The 16,942-nt window shown below is 46.2% G+C and overlaps 1 protein-coding gene across 3 annotated transcripts in view; it reads right to left on the bottom strand.

Annotated features, from left to right (window-relative positions):
- Nucleotides 1-16,942, bottom strand: part of Bicc1 (BicC family RNA binding protein 1) — a 238,309-nt gene that overhangs the window by 144,730 nt on the left and 76,637 nt on the right. For all 3 annotated transcript variants that reach the window (XM_076557004.1, XM_006979051.4, XM_076557005.1), the window contains exon 2: nt 13,505-13,551. In XM_076557004.1, coding sequence (XP_076413119.1) covers nt 13,505-13,551 — 47 coding nt within the window. The remainder of the gene's footprint in view (nt 1-13,504; nt 13,552-16,942) is intronic.

Genomic DNA, 16,942 nt, shown 5'->3' with positions numbered 1-16,942 from the left:
CCTTATAAGAGTTGCTGTGGTGTCTCTTCACAGCAATAGAAACCCTCGCTAAGACACAGGGTCTGTTTATGGCTCTATTGCCAATAGAGTCGAGAAACATGGCTGGGCCATTGGCCCAAGGAGCAACAGGAGTCAGAATTGAGTCAAGAGGGAGGAGCCAGAGTTCAATGGCAGGTCAATGAGAAATTCTGCTGTACCTGGGAGACAAAAGAAACGTGAATAAAGTCTGAGTGTGTATAGAAAGTGGCAATGGTCTGTATTTTGAGGAAGAAGCTGTGTATATTCAAAAACCGCTGACTCTTACCCCATTCTGAAGTTCTGGAGGAGCTTCAGAAAGTCCCACAACGACATGGACTCCAATCAGGAAAAAAAAAAAAAAAAAAAAAAAAGAATTTCCAAGTAACAAGTAACTCACTGACTGCTGAATTCTGTAGATTCCAGGGGGGTTTTGTTGTTGTTGTTTGTTTTAGTTTTTTGGTTTTTTTGTTTGTTTGATTGGGTTTTGGGTTTTTTTGTTTTGTTTTGTTTTTCGAGACAGGGTTTCTCTGTGTAGCTTTGGAGCCTATCCTGGAACTCACTCTGTAGACCAGGCTGGCCTCGAACTCACAGAGATCCACCTGCCTCTGCTTCCCGAATGCTGGGATTAAAGGCGTGCACCATCACTGCCTGGCTAGACTCCAGCTCTTAACAAGAACAAAAATTATTGAATCAAATAACATTGGGACATGCTACATATCCTGCTGTGGGATAATGCTCTTGTACACTGGTTTAATAAAAGTAGCCAGGCAGGAAGTATAGGTGGGGTGAGCAGACTACGAGACTGCTGGGAAGAGGCAGGGCAGAGTCTAGAGAGTCACCAGCCAGACACGGAGGCAGCAAGATGACAAGGCAGAACTGAGAAAAGGTGCCAAGCCATGTGTGACAGTTTCTTTTTCATACACTAAGTTTTAACACTAGTGCTTCACGATATACCCTCCTGAAAAATCATACCACGCAACATCAGTTTTTTGTGTGTCAGTGTATATAGTATGAGCATGTGTGTGAATGTATGTACGTTCATGAGCGTGAGCACATATGGAGGTCCAAAGTTGACGTCTGTGTCTTCCTCAATTGCTCTCCACTTACACATCCTGCAGCAGGGTCTCTCAGTTGAACCCAGAGTTCTCTGGTCAGCTAGTCTGGCTGTGCGGCTTGCTCCGGGTATTCCTATCTCTGCCTCCCCAGTGATAGGCTTACGAACAGCTGCCATGCCTGCCCAGCCTTCAAGTGGATACTAGGCATGTGAATGCTCCATCCTCCAACCTTCCTACCATGTGCTTTACCCACTAAGCTCCCCAGCCTTGGAACATGGAATTTTAAGAGAACAAGGATGAACACAAAATTTAAGTTCTGAGTAAAGGATGCACGTGCAATAAATAAGTTATATATATATATATATATATATATATATATATATATATATATATACATATACATACACACACACACACACACATATATATATATATATATATAATTATGCACATGAATACAATATTCCTTTACTTTTATCAGCACTAGTGGTCACCCTGAACACCAACATGAATGTAAAACCTGCCCCTGCCATTACCCACACTCCATCTCAGTGGCTCCCAACCCTGGCTTAAAGTCCCCTGACCCCTTTTAAAGACTCAGTGCCCATCCATGTCCTCCTACCAGGACAATGAGCCAGAGCCTTCGGCTGACATGTCAGCAGGCTAAAATCCCACCAGCAGACTTGTAGACAGTCATGGACCCTGCTCTGGCGTTTCCAGTAACCTACCATTTTTAACTTTAGGATTGAAGAAAAGAGGACAGCAGAAACGAGAATTCCGGTCCATGATTTAGCTGGAAGATCTGTCCCTGCTGAGGCTGCTGGACCGCAGATGCTCTTGGCCTCCTGCCTCCCCTCTTGGTACACATTTATCATTACACTCATGGTTTAATGCTAACTGTAATGTATGCTAAGATGATAGCCAACAATTCTTTAATCTTACGAACAGAACCCCATTTTCCACACCTTGCCAAATCTGGATCATTTGTATCCATTACTCAGAAAGTTTTGTTTCCTTTCCATAAAACAGGGCCAGAAATAAACTGCATCAGCCAGAACTTTCAACATTTCCCCCCCCTGAAAATACATTTTTAAGTGACATTATCACAGAAGGATCAGAACTTAGTTAAATGTGATAACTATTTATTTTATAGCCATCATTCTGAACTTGGCGATTTTATGATTCAAAATATAATAAAGGTATCACAATAGCCGAGAACTCATGTTGCAAAAGCTCATTAAAAATAATCTTTGCTGAGACTGCCATGGTTATTCAGGAAGTAGTATTTGTGTGTTCCTAACCCCAAGCTAATACAGAGCCAGGGGCAGTGTCTTCCCGGCAGGCCTGCATTCCTGGGCCAACGACCTTCAGAATCAGCAAAGCAAGCTTTATTGCAAAGTATGTGGCGATTTTGAAGACTGTTTTGATTTGCTTTTTGTTTTTGTTTTTTGTTTTGGTTTGGTTTTTTTGAGACAAAGTCTGACATTGTAGTCCAAGTTAGCCTAAGGCGCTCTCTCTCTCTCTCTCTCTCTCTCTCCATATATATATATATATTCCAAGTTAGCCTGGAACTCACAGCAATCCTTCTGCCTTAGCCAACCAAGTGTGCAGTCACAGGGGTGAGCTACCACAACAGCATCCACAACTGTTTTCAGTTCTTACCCTTTTCTGTGGAAACAGTGTGGGGGACAGATGACTGGCTGACTTTTCTAGATTCAAATCCTCCACTAATCCTTATAACTTCCAAGTAAAGAACTAGAAACCCTTATTAGCTCACATGAAATTATTTGATGAAGTTTAACCTATTTTCTGAAAGAAAAAAAATAAAGCAGGAAGGGGCATCCCTGCCCCTCGCCCTGCCTCTGCAAAGGCATCCATTAGTTCTTTGGCCAACGATACCTTTCCACAGATCCCCCTTCAGACACTCAGTGCCTGGGGCTGTGGGTCTGGAGGACACCATAACCCTGTCTAAATCCTGCCTGGAATCTCATCCACTGGGCCCTCCTTCCCTCCTTACACTCAACATACCAACGACATCTCTAAAGAGGGCACTTGCTGAAAATCAAAATCCTACTCAACGCATGGTCCTCAGAGGCATAGGAGTCCTGAGAAGAAATAAGATCACAACCAGCATTTCCCCCATTTACGCATTCCTGACACATGCATGGTGCTCACAAGCCCCTTCTCTTGAGTGTGATGACCAAGGACAGGAACCACATGGGAGACCCTTTCCCTCCACAGTCATGGCTCCCAAGGAAGGCAGCAGTGTCTGTGAGTGCTATCCTTAGTTCAACTCGGAAGCCGCCATTTCTCTCTCACTCCAATGCCTCCTGCTAAGGGCCTTGTCCCTCAGACCCAAGCTCTTTGGAAGCCAAATTTGCCTCTCCTTTGGTGTTTTCAAGAGACCATCAGACAAGAAGGATTTGAGATTCCCAGCTCTCAAGGGAACAGGTCATATTGTCAGATGAAAAGGATGACACACAGAGATGCTCAAACATGGAAAAAACACATCTGTGCTCCCATGAAGCCCTGAGAGACACGACTGCCTCAAGGTTGCTAATCTCGCTCTCTCAAGAGCTGGCTGGAGCTAAGAAGGGCTCAGCATCTCTAAACCTCCAGAGCTGGGGAGCAGGCCACACCACGTGCCTCCCCAACAGCACCCACCACCGAAGGAAATCTACTTATGAAAACAACGCCAAGCTCAAAAAGCTTTGCGCTCTCTTATTGAAGAGAGAGTAAGGTTCCCCAAGAATTCCAGAGTAACTAGACTCATGGGAATGTAGTTCTTCATCTTCTTCCAAAACAGCAACTGATGGAAAACTCAAGGAAGAAAGCCAAAAGGAGGACAGGAGCTCTACATTGCACCTGCCCACAGCTTCATCTCCTGCTCGGTACCCTCATTCCCTGCATGTTACCAGGGTGACAACAAACAGCAGAAACCGTGGGTGACGATGGTCACCTATGGTGACGAATGTCCTCAATCAATGCGAAGGAAAGGAAGACATGCCCATAAGTTTCTAGACCATTCTCATTTCACCAGGAAAAAAAAACTTAAGGTTGGCAAAACAATGAAAAGGAAACATGGCCAGATCCATTTCCCCACCATTAAAATAACCAAGACCACTAGTTTTCAGGAAAGAATTTACATCCAAATAATTTTTTTTAACTGCAAAAGAGCCAGTATAGAAAAGCCACAACGACTATTTGACATCAGACAGTAACATCCAGGATATTCAATCATTTAATTCAAGGGTCAAGTTACTTGGAGAAGCATAAAGTTATAAAATGTTCCCTTGAACCATTATTAAGGAAAGCAGAATATTTACATACTCTACTGACTTCTCTGTGTGTTGGTCAGACACTCTCTCTCTGTCTCTGTCTCTGTCTCTGTCTCTGTCTCTCTCTCTCTCTCTCTCTCTCTCTCACACACACACACACACACACACACACACACACACACACACGGATAAAAACAGTATTAATGGGAGCTGAGGAGATCACACAGCAATTAAGAACACTTGCTGCTGTTCATCTCTAGCACCCCAGTTCAGTTCCCAGTACCCATGGCCAGCAACTCACAATGTCTTCTAACTCTAGCTCCAGGGGATCTAATGCCCTCTTCTGGATTCTGTAGGCACTGCACTCTACATGCAAATTCCCACACACAGACACACACAGATACATTAAAAAAAAAATACATTTAAGATTTAAACATAAAGACTCAGAGTTTGCAAAGGTACCTTTATAACCAACAGTCAGCTGAATATACTTTTAAATCATGAGACAAAACTAGAGGGGGACAGTCACCCAGCATGTACAGGATAATGGCCAGTGGAGGACACAACAAGAATTTTATCACCTCTACCACCCTTCCAACTAAAAACTAAAGTTGTCCCATCTAAGACAATTAACTGACTGATTTATTCTGGGGTACAAGGGACCAAGCTTTCTCTTAAGCAATTTCCCCCTAGAAGTCCACGCTCTCTAACTTTCCAGTTTCAAAATGCCAAAAACAATCTTTTCGCCTTAAGGGCAGGAGACTAGGGGTATCTCTTTCAAGTCAGTCACACCATTAGCTCTTGCAGCGAGGAACAGTTTATTGGTCAACTCTGTTTCCAAAGAAACATCCAACATGTGATTACAAACATACAAAAATCCTCCTTCATTTAAAATATGTGATGCATGCTTTGGGGGTGGGTCTATGCATACCCCAGTGCAGGGGGAGTCCCGGTGTTCCCGTCAGAGGGCATAAAGATGCCAGGCGGACGTCAACTTCTTCGGCCATCAGGAGACAAGTACCCAACAGCCTTCAGCTTCGGCGAGTCACGTGGGGAATACGTCACGGCGCCCATCCCCACCTTATACACTGTTAACACGTTGCCCTGCCAAGAACGGTCTGATTGGGGTCATTTTCACAAGAGGAATGAAAAGATGAAAAGGAAACAGGACAGACAATGAGTAATCCATGAACAACTGCCCCCCTCCCAAATAAAACCACAAGGAAAAAAAAAACAACCTGGAAGATCATTTCCATGTGTCGAGATGAAAGTTGCCATTCGGCATGGAAAAGAACTAGCAGGAGTGCTGATAAGCTGAGCCACTCCCTCCCCTAAAGAATAGACAGAGCCAGAGAACAGAGGATAGAATTGCTAGGGAACTTTGTAAAACAAGCACGCGCGAGTGAGAGCAAGTGAGCACGCACGCGCGCGCGCGCGCGCGCACACACACACACACACACACACACACACACACACACACACACCACGAATGCAACTAATGCAAATGGTTTAATCTATAGCCCTGTCAAACCATAAAATACTGAAAATCACCTTCATATACATGTGTAAAAAGACAAAGATTCCATACCCCCTATCGCTAGGAGTCTGCGCTTGGGTCACCCTCAGAGAGTCCTGAAAAGTTTCCATTGCTCTAGGCTTCCAGCTCATCCCAGAGATGGCCCCAGATTCAAGATGTCTCTCCATCCACCCCCAACCCGATCCCTACTGTTCCCATCCCCACACCCTTCCGGCCCCTCCCCACACCCAATGGCGATGCCCATTCTGTAACTGACCATCTCCTGTAACCAAGCAAGACTTCCAGCGGAGGGACTGGGACACTAACCCAGCCACAAACCCTCTGACCTACAACGTCCTGCCTACAAGATATCCATCACACCTGAGGGCCAGGACCCAGAGGCAGAATAACCCAGAGACCGAGGATAGAACCAAACATCTCAAACACACACACACACACACACACACACACACACACACACACACACACACATCAATGAAATGATTCCTAATCATACTCTGCTATCCTCATAGATTGGTGCCTAGCCCAACTGTCATCAGAGAGGCTTCATCCAGCAACTGATGGAAACAGATGCAGAGACCCACAGCCAAACATTAGGTAGAACCCTAGGAATCCTGCAGAAGAGTGGGAGAAAGTACTGTAGAGGGTAATGCACCATAAGAAAACCCACAGAACCAACTAACCTGGGCTCACAGGGGCTCACAGAGACGGAATGGACAGCCAGCGAGCCTGCATGGGACCAACCTAGGCCCTCCGCCTATATCTCACCACTGTGTAACTTGGTCTTCCTGAGAGACTCCTAAGAGTGAGCGCAGGGACTGTCTCTGACTCTACTGCCTGCTCTAGGGACCTAGTCCTCCTACCAGATTGCCTCATCCAGTCTTAATAGAAGGGGAGGTGCCCAGTCTCCCTGCAACACGATATACCATGGCTGGCTGATATCCACGGAAGGCCCACTCATATCTGAAGAGAAACAAAGGAGGAGGAGTGGAGGTGTGGAAGGAGGGAAGAAAGAGACGAGGGAGGGGAAACTTTGGTTGGGAGGCAAAAAAAAATTAAATTAAATTTTTTTTCAAAAGACAAAGATTTTTATCTACAGTTCTCTTTCAACATAATGAATGGGATCACCAGTTAATTGTTCTGCTTTTTCACATTGATTACATTTTCATTCTAGGTAATTTAGAAATGACTTACAATGACAACAGAAAAAAAGAAAGGACAAGCAGCTGAAACCTGTCAATCAAACTGAACATATAAATCTAATAAACAGCATTTATTATTTCAGTCAATTTCTCTGTGACAGTAAACATTTTCTACAAAACCATTTCCTTCCTTAAAAGGTGAAGAGGTTTTAGTTTATCCCCCAAGAATGCTATACACTGAATTCCTAACCCCCCAGGATCCTATTTAGAAACAGAGTCACTGCCGATGTAATAAGTTAATATGTGACCATGGGGGGGGGGGCGCTCCTAATCTCCTATGAAGAATGTGCTGCTTAGTTTTATATCAACCTGACACAAGTTAGAGTCATATGAGAGAATGCAACATCAAGTGAGAGATGACCTCCATAATACAGGTTGTAGACAAGTCTATATTCTCTTAGTGTTGACGTGGGAGGGTCCAACCCATGGAAGGTGGTGTCATGCCTGTAGGCTGGTGGATACTCTAAGAAAGTAGGCTGAGCAAACAAACAAACAAACAAGCCAGTAAGCAGCATTCCTCCACAGTCTCTGCATCAGCTCCTGTCTGGATTCCTGCCTATGCGAGTTCTTGCCTTGACTGCCATCGATGATGAACTGTGATGCAGAGATGTCAGCAAAATAAATCCTTTCTTTCTTGAGTTGCCTTTGGTCATGGTATTTGATCACAGCACAACTGTAACCCTAAGACAGAAACTGGCACCAGGATAACGGGGTATTGCTGTGACAGATCTGGCCATGTTTTGGGAAGGATTGTGGAAGGACTTTGGAACTTTGGTCTAGAAAAGCCATCAAGTGTTCAATGCTTGGTGAGCTGCTCCATAGGAGCATGGAAGATAAGAGGCCTGGCTTGTGAAGCTGCCAAGGAAACAAGAGCTGTTTGATATTTTGAATTAAGAACACATGGTTCAGCCGGGCGGTGGTGGCGCACGCCTTTAATCCCAGCACTCGGGAGGCAGAGCCAGGTGGATCTCTGTGAGTTCGAGGCCAGCCTGGGCTACCAAGTGAGTTCCAGGAAAGGCGCAAAGCTACACAGAGAAACCCTATCTCGGAAAACCAAAAAAAAAAAAAAAAAGAACACATGGTTCTGGTCAGCTGGGCCTGAAGAATCAGCTGTGATTAACAAGAAGAGACCAGCATCACTGAGGCGAGACCTTCTAGGACGTGTTTCCGCAGGGTCAGCACACAGAAGCCATGTTCGAGAGGTGACCAAGGCTGTACCTAGTGCTGGCAGCTGAACTCTGTCATGTCCAAGAGTCCCCCAGATTGTACTGGTTTTGAAGGCATGAAGGAGTCATGGGGAGCAGCTGAGGCTTGGCATTGTGAGAGGTTGGAAGAGGCCACTGGTGAAGGTGCAGCCTCAGTGGCAGTGGAAGCCCCAGGACGGAAGGGGTCAGAGAGAGAAGCTGAAGCTTGGTACCATGTGGAAGGGTAGAGTCCCTGAAGAGAGCCCAGGAGAGAATATTAGAAAAGATCTAGCCCCCAGCACTCTGGAGATGCCAGTACCGTGGGACTGTGGCTAAGGACAGCAGCAGCAATGGAGTGGAGCCAGCCTGAGCCTATGAAACAAGCTGTGTGGACTGTGGCAAAGCTTCTGGAAGAGCCCAGAAGATTCTGACTGAACCCCAGACACTGGACTCTGAGTTATTTATACTGTTTGTCTGAATTAAGGTTTCTATTGCTGTGAAGAGATACCATGACCATAGCAATTCTTACAAAGGAAAAACATTTAACTGAGGTAGCTGCTCACATTTTCAGAGGTTCAGTCTGTTATCAACAAAGCAGACAGTATGGTGGCCTGCAGCCTGACATGGTACTGACTACATCTTCATCAGAAGGCAACAGGAAGTTGGCTGTCTCACTGGGCACACCCTGAGTATATGTGAGACCTCAAGCCCACCTCTACAGTGACACACTTCCTCCAACAAGACCACACCTATTCCAAAAAGGCTACACCTCCTAACAGTGCCACTCCCTATGAGTTTATGGGGGCCAATTACAGTCAAACTACCACACAGTTGGAGTTTGGTTTTGCTTTGATTTGATTGTGACTGTGCCCTGGTGCTTCTCCTCTTGGAAGAAGAAAGATAGGCCAGTAAGCAGCACCCCTCCATGGCCCCTGCATCAGCTCCTGCCTCCAGGTTCCTGCCCTGTGTTAAGTTCCTACGTTGACTGTTATCAATGATGAACTCGGATGTAGAAATGTCAGCAAGACAAACCCTCTCGCCTGCAAGTTGCTTTGGGTTATGATGTTTCATGACAGCAACAGTAACCCTAAGACAAATGACGTCTTTAGGAAAGGAGAAAGTGTAGACACGGATATACAGAAAGTACAAGGCCCTGTGAAGAAGCAGCAGAAACCGGGTGGTGTTGAGATGAGCGGAAGCTGCACCTCAGCCAATGAGAAGATTGGCGTGGATCGGACCCTCCCCCATGGTCCTCAAATGCACTCTGTCTGTACCTGACCTTGCACAGCGAGACATGAGAGCTGAGAGAAAGAAAACACTCTCCATGGGGGTGGGGGCTCCGCGTGTATGCTTCAGCAACACAGGGACAGGAAGAGTATGCCACGGGAAGGCTCTGCACACGACCCTCACACCTTCCCAACAGTTTGGCTTTGGATGGGTAGTCCTCACAGAATCGGTCGTCTTTTTCTCCAAAATTCCCCAGCCTTCCCCTCTCCCTTTTTTCCCTAGTTACAGTTGTGTGTTTAAAACTCCCTACCTAGACCTGGCCTCAAAACCACAGCTGGCCTGGCCTGGATACACCCATCCACTTTCTCACAGCTCATGTATGGATGTGGTGGTGGCCAGATTCACACAGGGACACGACTGTCCTAGGCCTTTAGGAGCAGCTCAGCCACACAGCAAGAAATGGGGTCTCTCTAGCTGTAAGATGGGACAAAGCAACCAGGAGGCTGGGCCAGGAAAAGAAAACTCACTGAGAGCCCGTTCTTTAAGCTGCTCTGCGGTTGGGTCCTCCCTGTGATAGCAAATTCGTCTTCTACCCCAGCAGCGCATCGGGGACATCAAACATTTCAAAACCATGCATGGTATGAAAAATCAAGAGCACAGAGCCAAGAGATGGCTCACTTGGTCAAGCTGATCTCTACAATCCATGCTTAAAAAAAAAAAAAAAAAAAAAAAAAAAAAAAAAAAAAGCAGGCTTGGTGGTGTCCATTTGCCATCCTGGCACCAGAGAGGCAGAGACAAGTGAGACCATGAGGCTCACTGGCTAAAGTGTCTAACCTACTCTGTGACTTCCAGGCCAAGTAGGAAAGGCTGTCCCAGAGAATAAGGTAGCGAGCTACTGAGGAAGAGACAGTATGTTGATCTCTGGTCTCCACAGGCACATCCACAAATATGCATACACATCAACACAAGTGCCACATGTGCACACGCACGCACATACGCACACGCACACACACACATGTGTGCATCCACACACAGAGAGAGAAAGAGAGATAACCAAATACATCTTTGGTAGAAGCAGTAACTCAAACTCTGGGAGAAGTTCAAGGTGCAGGAAGACAGTAACCATGAAAGCTTCAAAGAGAAGACATTTGACAGTTTTGCTGTTAAATTCTGCTTTCAACTCCGTGGGATTCTATGATGCACTCTTCTGATACATTCCATCTCTCTAATTCGAAACCGTCAAAAGAGTAATTCAGGATACGACTCTGAACGATGATCACATTAATACGACTTTCAAAAAGGTTTCTGTGACACCCAAGACAAAGCTGCCCCAAAGTCTCTCATCCCCTCCTTAGGAGGCATCACCAGAGAGGAGGAAAAACCCTCCAGACTTGGAAAATGTCTGAAAAAATCACCAGAGGGATTGAACCTCAACCTGGGAAACAGCGGGGCTTTAACTTGTATTTGTGCGCGCGCGCGTGCGCGCGCGCGCGCGCGCACACACACACACACACACACACACACACACACACACACACACCCTCAAGAGCGAAGGACATCCCAAGCGGTTAGAATAGAAAAAAAAAGTCCCTTTAAAGACACACGTGCAATACCGGGTGTTCTTGCTTACACCTGTCACCCCAGCACTGATGCTGACACAGGAGAACGGCCGTGAGTTCAAGACCAGCCTGGGCTACAGAGCTAAGACCCCCTCTCAAACAAGCAGATGCTAGTGAGCATGGATGTGTCACTACTGGAGTGTGGGTGGTGAGGTAACAGGTCCCCGTCCCCTGTTCCCCCCCCCCCGCCCCCCCCCCCCGCCCATTTCCTTGCCTCATTCCACCGCTGAGGAACCATGGTTCCATTCCTGTCTGGTCCAAACACTGGCAAGTTCTTTTCTGTAACCTCAGACGTTTGCCTGTTACTAAGTTGGTTTCTCCAGCATAAGCTTTCGGAGAACACCCGTCCCTCCCACGACAGACCTGCAGACCCTGTCCACCTGAAGATAAGAGCGGCTTCTGCACTTCCAAGTCAGGGCTCAAGGAGCACATGTGTTCCTGGGTTTGGACATGTGTTTCCATTTACGCAGCTGTCATACAGACGCATCCTCAAAGGGTGATAAATATTAGCAAATCTTTTAAGCATGGAAAGTCCTGTAGGACAGTGTGGGCTGTGTTCTAATTTGGCTTTTAATGTGTCTGAATCACAGGTGTCTAAAAGCTCTTCCCAGCTCCCTCTGAGATAAAGAAGAGTGATAAGGTAGGAAGCCCACCCCACCCCCACAGCCCCTCCCCCTCCCCCCACATCCTCTTGTGTCCCAGAGAGCTCCTGTCTGGACTATTGCTGCCAGCTAGAGGCAGATCTGTGAGTGCAATGCGAGACTTCTCCGGTTCTGCCTCTCCTAGTCAGCTGGTCACAGCTCACTACTCAGGAACCGAACATAATCTGGACATAACCAGTGTCCCTATAGCCACAACCAGGGCTTCAGTAGCTTACAAGGCCCTGCTCTGGAGGTCCAAAGCAGGGGTAGAGGACCAATGGCCTGGTCCATACTGTTTGGCCAGTACATCATCATTAGATATTTAAAAGTTTTTTATGCATTTGGGTGTGTGCATGTGTATGTGTGTCCATGTGCATGAGTATACATGTGCATGCATATGGCAGCCAAAGTACAACCTTAGCTGTCATCCCCATCTGCCTCCTTTGAGACAACATCTCTCATTGGCCTGGAGCTCATCAACGAGCCTATACTGACTGGCCAGGGAGCCCCAGGGATCTGCTCTGAGTCCCAGGATCTGGCGTGACAAGAGCCCACCATCATGGTTGGCTTTTTTTTTTTTAACTTGGGCTCTGGGGATCAAACTCTGCTCCTCATGATCCCCTTGCAAGTGCTGTGCTGATTGGGCCACCCCTTACCCCAGCCCAAAACTTCAACTCCATTTAGAAAGCTCTCCCTGGGGCAGGAATGCTCTCTATCATCTGGGATCATGAACCTCACCTAATACAAGGCACCCTAAATGTTTGAGTGCAGAGACTGTCCACAGTTGGGTTTCTTTGCCTAGAAGGCCCTGGCTAACCCACTCCTGCTGTGGATCCATGTGAGCATGTCACCAGGTGCCACACGGTCCTCAAAGGAGGCACACTTGCCTGGTTGGTTTTGGTTTCTCCAGCATGGCAGCCTATGGCAGGTAAATAAACACTTTCAAAATGAAGAAACGATTTGAGTCCCAGATGTGAGGAGGTCTGCTTTTAAAACTCTTGGATGGAAACACAGATGAATGATGAATTTGACGCCCCACCCCCACCCCACCAAAAGTAGACTGCACCAAAGTCTGCCAAAGAGAAGAGAATGAAGACTTTCCAATGGCTCTCTCCAGTATTGCTTAACCTCATGAACAGCCCAGCTTCTCCTACCATGGCTGCCTCTCCAGACATGCTCTCTGAATCAGACACAAAAGGATGTATGTGCAATAAAACAAGGAGAAAGGGGAAGAAAACAGTGGACTCCAGTCCATCTTTTCAAAGGGAAAGGCATCCTCCCATATGAAAGACTTCCCGAGACAGAGAACTCAGATTTATCAGGCAACATTCCTAATTCCTCACCATCTTTTCAACTGGGCCTGACCGTTATTTCCCCTTGCTATGTGCATGACTGGCCCAACTGGCCTCACTGAAGGTCAGAACATTCAGGGACAGCAGGGACAGAATGGGCAGGATGGCTGATCAAATGCAGGCAGGTCTCAAGAGATATCTTGTACTGGTTACAGACCCCCTCCCCCAAGTTATGCTCACCAGAAAAATGGACAGCCTTTCTGGACACCTACCCACCTCTAGGCTAGACATGACTTGGATGGGAAGAACTGCAGCATGCCGAAGCAAATGGACAGGACAGGTCTGTACTGATGTCGGTATGAGAAATCAGCCCGCCATCTTGGGTGGCGCTGCGGACACAAGGCTATTTCCCATAGAGCCCCAAGCCAGACAGGAGTAAAATGTCACTCACCTTTTGAAAAAAGTCTTCCCCGCTTCTGCCTTTTCCTTCAGCTGCAGCTGTAAATAAATAAAAAAATACGTGTACATTTAAAATACGGTCTTCATTTCAGTGTATATATTCAAAATCCTCAAGTACCGGGGCCATGAACACAAAGGTTAAAAACAGCACCACACTGGGCTCATCTGGGAAGCAAAACTAATGAAGCATGAGATACGAAATCTCATCAATTCCACAGCTTTGGATTCAGTGAGGACCCACACGTCTCCATCTCCACACTGAGATGGAAGTGCCCCTGCTCTTCCACGGTGACAACACGGCAAGAATGACCCCAGGGATGAAAGACATTGTCTGTGTTCCCCATACTCCCCATCTGTAATGGATCCCAGGCATCTGGGCACAGCTGACCTAGCCCACTTCTGAGCTGGGTAAGTTTTATACTCGTGCGAACCGCAGTTCCCAGGCAGGAAAAGTTGTTATGCCTATACTGGATCTTTGGCTAGAACTAATTGAATGTAGAGATTTGGAAAGTTTGGGTTATCTTTAAGTCCTATTAATTCACTGATCATGTTTATGTCTTACCCAACACCCTTCCAATTATTGGGGTGACACCTTTTGTGATGTATTAACTTAGCTTCCACCAACCCCAACCAAACAATGTCCTCAGATAACGTTTGAGACTGTAGTAGAATAACTCGCCTACCGATATTTCCACCAACGCCCTTAAAAAGGTGCCTTGGTAACAGGTGTTTTGTTCTGTAAACTAAAAAAACTTCCTGAAACCATTTCCATGTGGGAACATGTTCCTCCGGGCAACCTGAATCCATGTTCCCAGGCTAAGTCACTTACCTTCGGCTTGAGAATAAACGTATTCTCTCTGAGGTGAGGGCTGTGTTTCATGTCAATAGCTTTACATGACTAAATGCTGTACTGGGACCTCATCCCAACTCTCCCACTACTTTAGTCCCCTCCCCCATTCACTCCACAAGGGGAAACGAAGCAACATAAGACCAAGCAATGATGGTAGAGGTGAAGGCCAATGGCCACCTTCCTGTGAGATGAAGGGACGGTTGCAGCTAGAACACAGTCCCCTATAAACTTCATGGAAGATGGAGAGGGAGTTACAGCTGGAGCCCTGCCCATCTATAGGCAGTCGACAAGGAGGAAGCCCAAGTCCCCACCTGTCCTGAAACACCCTGTGACCTGTAGACATTTCAGTCAGCGGCATGTTGTGGTGAGTGGAGAATTTGAGAGCGGTGAAGGGACCAAGCCAACAGCACACGGTTGTCACCGTCCCAAGCTGAATCTTTCCAATGGAGATGCAAGGATGGAGTAGTAGTGGACTGGACAGGGGAAGTCTCAGAAGCAGGAGTACCAGCTCCTCAACGTTAAAGTCTAGCAGATATGGTGACCCAAATACCTGCTCTGTATAGCCTGTTTGTATGTGTTTGTGCACATAATGTGCATATATGTATATGTGCACACACACACACACATGTCTACTTGACCATTCATGCATATGTGTAAAGTGAATATGGATATGTATGTGTGTATATAGGCATTAGTATTTGTGTATGAGGGTATGTATGTGTATATATGTGGATGTGCATACAGATGTGTACATATGCATGTGTGTGTCTATGTTTATGTGCATGTGGAAGGATGTGTGTATTCACATGTACATACCCACATCACTTTGTCAAAATGACTAAAGGAGCAAGAAGTGGGATGGATCTATCCCTTAAGAATGACACCTGTCACTGGGCAGTGGTGGTGCATGCCTTTAATCCCAGCACTCAGGAAGGAGAGCCAGGTGGATCTCTGTGAGTTCAAGGCCAGCCTGGTCTACTGAGCAAGCTCCAGAACAGGTACCAAAACTACACAGCAAAAAACCCTGTCTCAAAAAACAAACAAACAAAAAATGGATGACACCTGTCATTAAGTTTTGACAAGCACCTTCTGTGACTCTGACAGAAGGAAGGAACAACTGATAAAATTTAAATTCTTCTTTTATCAACTCAAATTTCACAACCACAGATGTGCAAGTGCTGATTTTTACCAACATGTTTTTATCAAAACGACAAAACAGAATACATGTTTCTGGGATTTCAAAAGACAATCAGAGGGAAAAAATGGAAACACAGCTAAAAAGAAATAAAAAATATTCTATTTAAAGTGTGGTGGGGTTGAAATAATAGAAGAAACATGTCCATGTCCTAATCTCTGGACCTGGGACTGTGTGGTCTTCAATAACAGGGAGCAACTGAGATAAGCAACCGGAGAGAGGAAGAGTGCCCTGGGTTATCCAAGCAGGCCAAAGCCACCACATCATTGTGATGATGAAGCGGGGGGGGGGGGGGGGGGGTTCAGAAGGCAACATGATAGCCTGACAAGAAAGGAGACAGGGAGAAACAAACACAGAGATCAGAAAAGAGACAGATCTGAAAGAGGATGTGGGATGTGGGGGCCACAAGGGAAAGAATACACGTGGCTTCCAGAATTGGAAGTCAAAAAAAGGCCGGATTCCTACAGCCTTTGGGGATGATGGGGGGCTTGCTAACACCTTACCTTCAGCCCAAGGAGGTCCACTGTAGACTTCTAGCCTCAGAACTGTAAGATGGCGAATGTAAACTGTGCTGGGCCACTAAAATGGTGGCTGTTTGTCATATCGGCAGGAGACACTAATCGTGGAAGCCAATACCTTTCTACTCCCTGTCTGTACCAATCCCACACAGTCAATGCAGTCCAGCAGACACTGCCACAGAGAAAACCTCTGTGCTCTACTCTCTGGAGTAAACTGTCTCACTTGGAGAGATGTCAATACTAAAGCACTAAAAGAAGTAAAACCGAATTCCAAACAACTGGTCGACCCCAGCTGGAGGGTCTGAAGGGTTTCCTCCCGCAGGATAAAACTGACATCTAGACCTAAGGACATAAACCAAACAGCAAATGTCTTGGAGACATTGCAGTCAAGCCAGCTCTTGAACAAAGTCCTTACTTGAGGTTAAAAATAGCTGAAGAGGGATGTGCTCACTGACACCTTCATGGAAATAAGCAAATACAGCAAGATTTGAAAGAAAATTTAGTGACATTCAAGAGTTCCCTTAGGGAAGGAATATTTAGAATCTCCAATACTTTCCAAAGTCCTTTGACTGGATGAACTCCTTCATCACAAGAATCTGCAAGTGTCAACTCCCTGATGCAAAGGCTTTCTACTATACATGTTCTCTTTAGGATGCTGCTCTATTCAGGACAATGCTGTGGAATAATCCTTCCGTACAATATGAAAATTTGTTGCTTTCATTGTTAATAAAAAAGATGATTGGCCGATAGCTAGGCAGAATTTTCATGGCAGAGAGAATGCTGGGAAGAGGAAAGGCAGAGTCTGAGGAGTCACAAGCCAGATGCAGAGGAAGCAGGATATGTAGAAAATGAGGTAACAAGCCATGA

This window comes from Peromyscus maniculatus, chromosome 21 (genome assembly GCF_049852395.1).
Source record: "Peromyscus maniculatus bairdii isolate BWxNUB_F1_BW_parent chromosome 21, HU_Pman_BW_mat_3.1, whole genome shotgun sequence".
Lineage (NCBI taxonomy): Eukaryota > Metazoa > Chordata > Mammalia > Rodentia > Cricetidae > Peromyscus > Peromyscus maniculatus.
Note: the sequence above shows the minus strand (reverse complement) of the source record. Positions and strands in the feature narration are given on the sequence as shown.